The sequence below is a fragment of the Xyrauchen texanus genome, chromosome 11 (genome assembly GCF_025860055.1).
Source record: "Xyrauchen texanus isolate HMW12.3.18 chromosome 11, RBS_HiC_50CHRs, whole genome shotgun sequence".
Lineage (NCBI taxonomy): Eukaryota > Metazoa > Chordata > Actinopteri > Cypriniformes > Catostomidae > Xyrauchen > Xyrauchen texanus.
In genome coordinates this window covers 11,660,796-11,670,642 of record NC_068286.1, presented here as the reverse complement: position 1 = coordinate 11,670,642, position 9,847 = coordinate 11,660,796, and the positions used below count along the sequence as shown (strand labels likewise).

General features: G+C 36.0%; 1 protein-coding gene across 1 annotated transcript; it reads left to right on the top strand.

The window, feature by feature from the left end:
• Window positions 1-1,913: 1,913 nt before the first annotated feature.
• On the top strand, window positions 1,914-9,674 carry LOC127651659 (E3 ubiquitin-protein ligase TRIM39-like). The gene is made up of 7 exons (XM_052137605.1): window positions 1,914-2,054; window positions 2,645-3,302; window positions 3,518-3,613; window positions 4,787-5,020; window positions 5,920-6,067; window positions 6,971-7,003; window positions 7,661-9,674. The coding sequence occupies exons 2-7, from the start codon at window positions 2,667-2,669 to the stop codon at window positions 8,224-8,226; spliced, it is 1,713 nt and encodes a 570-aa protein (XP_051993565.1). The 5' UTR covers window positions 1,914-2,054; window positions 2,645-2,666; the 3' UTR covers window positions 8,227-9,674.
• The last annotated feature ends 173 nt before the right edge of the window (window positions 9,675-9,847 follow it).

Here is a 9,847-nt window from a genome sequence, read left to right as displayed (position 1 = left end):
GAGATCCGGCAGTGTATGAGCAGTCATTGCTTGGGATCCATTGTTGTTTTCATTGTACATCACATTTAAGCACATGAAATAAGAATGCTTGTAAAATGAATCACATAATTGGCAATACATGGTAATCAAAACAATTAGCTTCCATACACTAATTTTCTGTACTTCCTTCTAAAGTGCTGATCTTAGTCAGGGTTGAAAGAGTAAATTTATCGTGGTGGCAGAATCTAAAAAAACAGTCAATTATTGAGTCAGGATCAATACTATCGAAGGAGAGAGAGATTATTTTACCAATCCACATTATTATGGCATCTTTTTTTTTTTAATGAACAATCTTTTTTTATGATTTTTTATGAATGTCATTGATCAGTTCAATGAATAACCCAGGTTCAATACAACTTAAGCTCAATCGACAGCATTTGTGGCATTATGTTGATGACCAAAAAACGTAATAAAAAAATAAAAAATTGAGGTTACAGTGAGGCACTTACAATTGAAGTGAATGTGGACAATTTTTGGAGGGTTTAAACACAGAAATATTAAACTTTATATTTTTATAAAAGCACTTGCATTAATTCTCCTGTGTTATTTGAGCTGTAAAGTTGTTTAATTTGTCATTTTTACAGTAATTTTAGGATTTTAGGGTTTGTTGACATTACATTGTCATGGTAACGAAGTAAAATTGGCTATAACTTTCCAGAGAAAACGTTTGTAAGGGATTGTATCACACTAAAATAATTTACATGCATATCCATTATGTCTTGGAGCTGTACTTTTGAAAAAAATGTATCTTCAAAAATTGGCTCCATTCACTTCCACTCTGTATCTCTGTAATCTTGATTTTTGTTGCTTCTTCTTATTTTTTTTCAAGAAATGGATGAACGAGTTTAACTGAATTTTTGTAGTAATCAACAATATGCCACATATGCTGTCAATTAAGCTTAACTTGTATCGAACCTGGAACATATCTTTAAGCTCAATTGAAAGCATTTGTGGCATAATGTTGATAAACACAAAAATGAACTTCAACTTGTTCCTCTTCTTCTTAAAAAAAAAATAATTCAAGGTTTCAGTGAGGCACTTATAATGGAAGTGAATGAGGCCAATCTGTAAATTTAAAAATACTCAAAAGTATAGCCACAAGCTGTAAACAATGTGTTTGTTGACATGATTTTAGTATGACAGAATCAACCTTTAATTTTTTTACCAGACTAATTAATGTAAGTTATTTTATGAAATTATTAGATTCCCAATTTTGCTTTTAAACTCTCCAAATTTGGATCTTAATAATTTCCATTGTAAATGCCTCACTGTGGGATGGACGGGTCAAATTGTTTTTGTGGTAATGTAATGGTAGCCAGCTGGTAGGTAGCAGTGCAGTGTGTAAACCTCACTCCCCTGGCCACAATAGGCGCACTAGCAACTGATGACAGTCATTGCAACTGATGACATTGAGTTGATTCATTCAGAGCAGGTTGAGTAGGACCGGTTACAGTAATAATCAACTGTATGCCACAAATGCTGTCAATTAATCTTAATTTATATAAAATCTAGAATATTCCTAGAATTTGCCAAAATGGAAACAAAGGCTATTTTGTTTATATTTGTGAATGTGCCACTGTTGTCTTAATAATTATTATTTTCTTTTCTATATTTGAAAGTAAATTTTTCTTTGCTTTTATCTTTAGTGAAGTCATCTAACATTCTTTTATATGCATTAAGGGATGATGTCCTCCCAGAGAGCTATAACTCCATTCTTATGAGACAGTGTGATGTTTCAGCCATGAGCATTTAAAATGTAAATGATAGAGAGAGTCTTGAAAATAAACATCTGCACCTGTCTGACTGGTTAGATGAGCAACCAGGCGTGTACCCTGAATAGCCTAACTGTGTTGTTATGTGTTCAACTGTTGGTATGCAGACACACCTGTTTCCAGGAGGTCTTCACGCAACAGTTAAGGTTTCTGAAATGCCACATACTGAGCAGAACAAGGCAAAAAACAGCTGGGAAGGGAAGGACTGAAAAGCAGCTGATTTTTAAAGGAGCATCTATGCAGGTAAATTGTTGTTCAGATTTTTTGTCTTCCATGTATTCATCTATGTGTGTGAAGGTAAATGTGTTGATTCAAAGTTTTATGGACCTTGTGCTCAGCGTAAATGGTCACTAAATGTGATTTCTCTTACTTTGTAACAACAAAATATTTCGAATTTATTTATATTTACGTGCCTTTAATTGATGAAAATATGTCATAAACAGCCCTTACGTTTTGTCAGCTCTTTAAAAGCTTTGGATGGTTTTTATTCACAACGTGGATAGCTGTGTAGCTGGTCATACTTAATTCCACCATTTTAGTTAACAATAGTTTACAATGACCGAAAATAATTCTGTATCTTTTTATGCCAATGCGATTACACCTTCCTTATCTTTGATTGGGAGAGTGTGTGTCATTTCAATGTCAGAGTATCCACTAAATGTTTTAAACAAACAGATGTAAGTAGGATAGCCAACCTGACTAATCGGTCGGGGACTTGGAAAACAAGTGGCTGTGTAGTGTTCATACTGTACATAGGTGTGAATGCATGTGTGTTGACTGATAGCAATGACATCCACTTACACTGTCTCTTTCCATTTCTTTTCCACAACAAGTTTGCATGTTTTCAGATATACCATGTCACTTCCTACTGAATTTCTGTCAGCGGAGCAGTTTGTCTGCTCTATTTGTTTGGAAATCTTCACCAATCCTGTCTCCACACCCTGTGGCCACAGCTTCTGCCTAGCATGCATCACATCCTATTGGGAAGGCCAAGGAAAAGCCTGCCTCTGTCCTCTGTGTAAGGAGAGCTTCCGCAAGCGCCCTGAGCTCCACATTAATCACACACTTAAGGAGATCACTGAGCAGTTTAAACGTATGGCGGAGTCCACTGGGAGTCCTAGGAATGCTGCTGCAGACTCGCCGACCAATCCTTTCTCTGCACTGAAGCCTGGGGGGCAGCACAGGCCAGTAGCACTCCCTGATGTGCTATTTACAGAGATGAAAAGCCGCTTCCAAAAATCTGCATCCAGTGATTCTGTGCTGCCTTCGTTGGAATCTTCTTCTTCCCTAGTTTCTATGACACCTAAACAGAGCCTAAGTGTGAATAGAACCAACGAAATTGGTCCCAGTGTGCCACAGTGTCCCAGACATGGGAAGAGTTTGGAACTATTCTGCAAGAATGACCAGGCATGCATTTGTTCAGTATGTGCAGAGAAGGAGCATCAGGGGCATTCTGTGGTGGATGCCAAGAGGGATATGAACATTAAGAAGGTTAGTGTGAGACTCCTATCTGTAATGGTTGAGTGTGAATGTATTGTGGTTTCCATATCCATAGAAAAAAAAATATAGGATAGAGTATGTGAAATTATAATAGAACAATAACAGGTAATATAAATGGCATGGTAGGGCTTGGTCAACAAACCTATGTGTGTTGTGTTTCTTTATTTAATGTATGTTTTTTATTAACATTTTGTATCTTTATTCAGTCCCAGTTACGTATAATGGAGGTCGAGTTGCAAGGTTTGATCACAGTAAGAGAGAGGAAGATACAGGAGATCCAAACATCACTTACAGAAATTGAAGTGTGTGCATCTATGCTATACTAATGCTTTATATACTTACAGTAGAAATATAATATAAAGGTGATGTGTCTAATTTTATTGATCTCAGCATATAGGGATAGTTCACACAAAATAATAATTCTATCATAATTTAGTCATCCTCATGAAGTCTAAAACATAAAATAAAAATGTTTCTTATATAAAAATGTTTCTTATGCAGAACACAAATTAAGACATTTTGAAGGATATATGATGCATTTTTGTCCATACAATACAAGTCAATGGGGACTAAAACCTTCAATCTCCAAAAATGACATAAAGGCAGCATATAATCCATTCATCTCGAGTGGTTTAATCCATGTCTTCTGAAGTATGTTCGGTTTTGGATGAGAAATGGATCAAAATATAACTCTTTATTCTATACTATTCTAAGACTATAAATCTTGACATCCACAGTTTCCACAGTTTCCTTGGCGCTGTTAATGAGAGACTGTTAACTTGTTTTTGTTTGTTTTGTTTTTTGTACTTTTAAACGTAATGTGATCATCAAAAGTTTAATGTTTAACACTAGAAAATGAAAATGCAACGTCTTTGGATCGGGTGGATGTCAAGATTTATAGTGAATAAGGACTTAAATTTTGGTCTGTTTCTCACTTAAAGCGATCACATTTCTTCAGAACACATGGGTTAAACTACTTGAGTTGTTTGGGTTACATTTATTTGCTGCCTTTATGTCCTTTTTGGAGCTTGAAACAGATGGACCCCATTGACTTACATTGTAAGGACGAACAGACATGATATATCCTTCAAAATATCTTTGTTTGTGTTATGCAGGAGCAAGAAAGTCTTGATGAGTAAATTAAAATAGAATTTCAATTTGAACTTTCCCTTTAAGTAAGCCATTTGTAGGATGATTCTCCCAAAAAAAAGTGTAAAAACTGTGGCACTATGAAAACATTGCTCTGTTTGAGCACCCCAGCCCTCCCAATATGGCAAAATTGGCTCAATCAATGGTGTGAGTTTGGGAAGAATTATCTGTTTGTTTTACCAATGAAAGACAGTGGATAGTTCTCAAGAAACATTATTTTTGTAATTCGTTTGTTGACCCCAGGTGGGGCAGAAAATACACCCTTCACCTTTAATGACCATTGTACAAATTTGTATTTATTTACATTCTTATTTCTTTGGTGTAAGGTGAAGGCCGAGCAAGAGGCAGCGGGTACTGTGAGTATGTTTAGTGCATTGATGAGTGCTGTTGAGAGGTCCCAGACTGAGCTTCTGCAGGTGGTAGAGATGGGACGACGCGCTGCAGAGCTTCGCTCTCAGGACTTCATACGAGACCTGCAGATGGAGATCTCCGAACTGAGAAATAGATGCAGCACCCTCAATCAGCTTTCCCAGTCCCAAGATCATTTTACCTTCTTCAAGGTAAAAATAAATACATAAATAAAAATGGCTTTTCTTGTTCTCTAACCCACCTTCCTTTGCAGAAAAAGTAGAAGCTGTAATCTTGACACATTTTTCATGGTTTATTGTGCCCACACTTTCTCGAAGATTAAGGCTTAAACAACTTAAAATTAAGAATTTATAGGAATAGTTCCAAAATGTATAGGAATTCAACAAAAATGAATATTCTCTCATCATTTACTCACTCTCATGCCATCCCAGATGTGTATGACTTTCTTTCATCTGCTGAATGCAAATGAAGATTTTTAGAAGAATTTTTCAGCTCTTTTGGTCCATATAATGCAAGTGAGTGAGTTGATGCTTCAAAAATCCCATAAGTAAGCATAAAAGTAATCCATATGAATCCAGTGGTTAAATCAATATCTTCAGAAGTGGTATGTGTGTGAGAAAACGATCACTTTCACATTCTCTTCTTGTGTTTTTGGTGATTCACATTCTTAATGCATACCGCCCCTGCTGGGAAGGGAAAAGAATTTCAAGTAAAAAGGGACTTAAATATTGATCAGTTTCTCACCCACACCTATTATATCACTTCTGAAGACATGGATTAAATCACTGGAGTCTTGTGGATTACTGCTGCTTTTATGTGCTTTTTTGAGCTTCATCATTTTGACACTTATTCACTTGTATTGTATGGACCTACAGAACTGAAATATTCTTCTAAAAATCATAATTTGTGTTCTGCAGAAGAAGGAAAGTCATACACATCTGGTATGGCATGAGGGAGAGTAAATAATGAGAGGATTTTTGGGTGAACTATCCCTTTAACCGGTCAGCAGTCAATCAAATTGGTAGTTTTGAAATCAATATCCCAGTCTGTTATTTGTGTGCTCAATACCTCTATCTATGTATCTTTTCAGACATATCCAGCTTATAGTAGTTTCCCTGTGACAAAAAGCTTGGACGGAGTGGCCTTGACCCCTGATCCTTCTTCAGGGGTAGTGCAAAAGAACGTCACTCAGATGGTGGAAGAATTTCAAGTAGAGCTGCGGAGACTCTCAGAGATATGTGAGTTTCTTCAAAAACTGATCATAAGCAGACATTCCAATCCATCCTCATATACATATGCATTTTTGTATTTTGTACAGAAATTATACTGTCAATTAAATCATTAAATAATAATAATAAAAATGAAAATGATCTCATAGTTTACCCTAATGCCTTCTCAGATATGTGTATGTCTTTCTTACTTTGGCAGAACACAAACAAAGATTTTTAGAAGAATATCTCAGCTCTGTAGGTCCATACAATGCAAGTGAATGGTGAACAAAACTTTGAAGCTCCAAACAGCGCATAAAGGCAGCATAAAAGTAATCCATATGACTCCAGTGGTTTAATCAATGTCTTCTCACTGTACGGCTTGCCATTGCAGTCTCTAGGCAGCATCATGATTTCAAGTTTGATTACACTTCATAGTGCCTGACGCATGCGTAGAGTGCTAGATGGCACAAGGAAATGTAATCGAGCTTGAAATCATAATTGTCGAGACTGCTGATGTCAAAAATGTATAGTAAAACTGCAGTTATATTTGGGTCTGTTCTCAAACCAAACCGATTATATCGCTTCATGTGCTTTCTGAAACTTCAAAGTTTTAGTCACCATTCACTTGCATTGTATGAATCTACAGAGCTGAGATATTCTTCTAAACTTCTTCAATTGTGCTTTGCCGATGAAAGTCATACACATCTGAGTTTTTTATTTTTTTTTATTTTGGTGAACTTTTCATTTAATGAACAGAGTTTGAAAAGAGTCAATAGAACTTTGAATATCCAAATGAATTTTTTTTAATATTGTGTATCATATGTTTAATATCATTTAGACTTCAAGAGCAAATCATTGCTTTTTGCATGTATGTACTGTATCACTGTGTTCTCAAGGTCATGTTTGTGACTATATGTCTTGTGTTCTCAGGTTTGCACTCTCACACAGAAAATAATCAAACAAGTAAGTTTTTTCACTGCAGACAACTGTAATTCTCTTTTTGTTTGACCATTTTTCAAAGTGAAGTTCAGTGTCTACTGTGAGGCTGACCTCGGTGTGAGATGTAAATAAATAACATAAACAGAGTTGTTTAGCTGTGACGTCAATTTGTAGGTGAACCAGGAAGGCTAATTTGCCAAGGGTTCCCTCGGGAATGTGTGTGTGTGTGTGTGTGTGTGTGTGTGTGTGTGTGTTTTCTTTTTAAACGTAGGCTGCTTCAATGCGGCTTTAAAATGAATGTTTGATGTATGACTAAGTATCTTCAAGTAATGTTTACCACAGACCTTATTTTACCCGTAAATCCAAAACTGGCATTATAAAAACCCAAAGGAAAAAATCACATGGGAAAGAAAAATCCAAAGGGAATACTCAGCTCGAAAATGCTATTTTTCTTCAAGGTTTTTGGACTACAACCAGACCAGCTCTATTATGAAAGGTTTTAACATAACTTGGCCAGAGAAATCCAACTTACGAACAGTAAAACTTGGAAGAAAATGTCCTGTATGTCATTGCAAAGATTACAAAATTGACAAATATTCCTCGCATATCACTTTTAAAGATTGACGTGTGCCAAGTCACCAAAATGTGTTGTTTTCACAACTCTTCTGTTTCTCCTTTCAGTGGATATAACCCTAGATCGAGACTCTGCCCATCCACGTTTGATCATCTCCGAGGATGGCAAACAAGTACGCTGCAGTGACCGCTTCCAAAATGTGCCAGATATACCCGAACGGTTTGACCGTGTGGTGTGTGTACTTGGTTGCCAAGGTTTCAGCTCTGGTCGGCATTACTGGGAAGTCCAGGTGGGTGAGAAGACAGACTGGGATCTGGGCATGGCCAGCCGCTCCATCAACAGGAAAGGAAAAATTGTCGCCTGCCCAGCTAACGGATTTTGGTTCATAAGTCTACGTGACAAACATGATTATATCTTTCGCACAGAGCCAGCAACACCTATAATCCTACACCAAAAACCCCAGCGCATCTTTGTATATGTGGACTATGAAAAAGGTCAAATTTCCTTTTATAATGCAGATACAAAGTCACCGATTTTTACCTTCACAGACACATTTTCAGACACTTTATATCCTTTCTTCAGCCCATGCACTAACAAATCTGGCAAAAATGAGGCACCCCTTATTATATGCCCTGCCTATTCAGCTGACCGAAGCTGGCTAACTAGAAAATGAAACAATAGGGGATGGAAATAAAAAAATAGCACACTGTTTTTCCACCACTTTAGCTAATTCCATAATATTTTAAACACATTTTAAGGAAGTTAGCTTTGCGTGGATTTCTGAGTGATGTCATAAAATGTAAATATGCCATTACAAAATGGTAAGGGATATGGGGTAGTTTACTATTAAGGTGATCTTTTTTTTGCTAGATGATTTTGTCCAACAAAATATAAAACTGTAATCGCATATAGACAATTTGATGAACAATAGGAAGGATATAGCCTATGAAATTATATATTTTTTTTTTAATACAAAATGTTATTTGGTGCCCTGATTGCAAAATGACCTCCCATTTTGTCTGCATTTATCTTGACTAAGCATTAAAACGTCATTTTGTGCATTATAGTGAAATATTTCTAAATATATATATATATACAGCTCTGGAAAAGAGACCACTGCAAAATTCTGTTTCTCTGCATTTAATATTGATATGCATGTGTTTGAGTAAAATTAACGTTTGTTTAATTCTATGAAGTACAGACAACATTTTTCCCAAATAAAAATATTTTCATTTAGAGCATTTATTTGCAGAAAATGACAACTGGTAAAAATACAAAGATGCATTTTCAGATCTCGAATAATGCAAAGAAAACAAGTTCATATTTAAACACAATACTAATGTTTTAACTTAGGAAGAATTCAGAAATCAATAGTTGGTGGAATAACCCTGATTTCCAAATCACCGCTTTTATTGGCACGCTCTCTACCAGTCATTTGCATTGCTGTTGGGTGACTTTATGCCACTCCTGGTGCAAAAATGTATCCCAGAGGGATTCAATGGGGTTCTGGTTTGGAGATTGTGCTGACCACGACAGGGTCTTGATCCGGTGGTCCTCCATCCACACCTTGATTGACCTGGCAATGTGGCATGGAGAATTGTCCTGCTGGAAAAACCAATCCTCAGATTTGGGGAACATTGTCAGAGCAGAAAACAGCAAGTTTTCTTCCAGGATAACCTTGAGCGTGGCTTGATTCATGCGTCCTTCACAAAGACTAATCTGCCTGATTCGTGGCTGGGAACATGTGCATGTAACATGGCATTTTACCTTAATGTAAAGCTGACAAATACACAAGGTTTATTTCTATTTCTTCTGCTCCAAACTTACTTCAAACTTACTTCTCTGTCTGCTTGTATGAATGTAACACGTCATAAGAAATTGTTTCACCGCTGTTCAAAAGCAGTTTGGATCGCATCATCAAATGTTTTCCATCTGAAAGGACTAAATATGAAATTAAACAAATGACAATAAAATGCAAAGTAACCTCTTCAGTAATCAAAATACTTTTTAAATGTAACTGTATTGTAATTATCAGTGATATAAATTGTAACTGTAGTGGAATACAGTTACTTATATTTTGTGTTTTAAATACGTAATCCCATTACATGTATTCTGTTACTCCCCAACCCTATATATATATATATATATATATATATATATATATATATATATATATATATATATATACATATATAATAAATTACTGCATTTCATCATCTTGCCCTCTCAATGTCGGTTTCTATATCAGAAGTGCCTGAGTCATTTTTCCTGGGAACTTCTTAACTGAACTCATT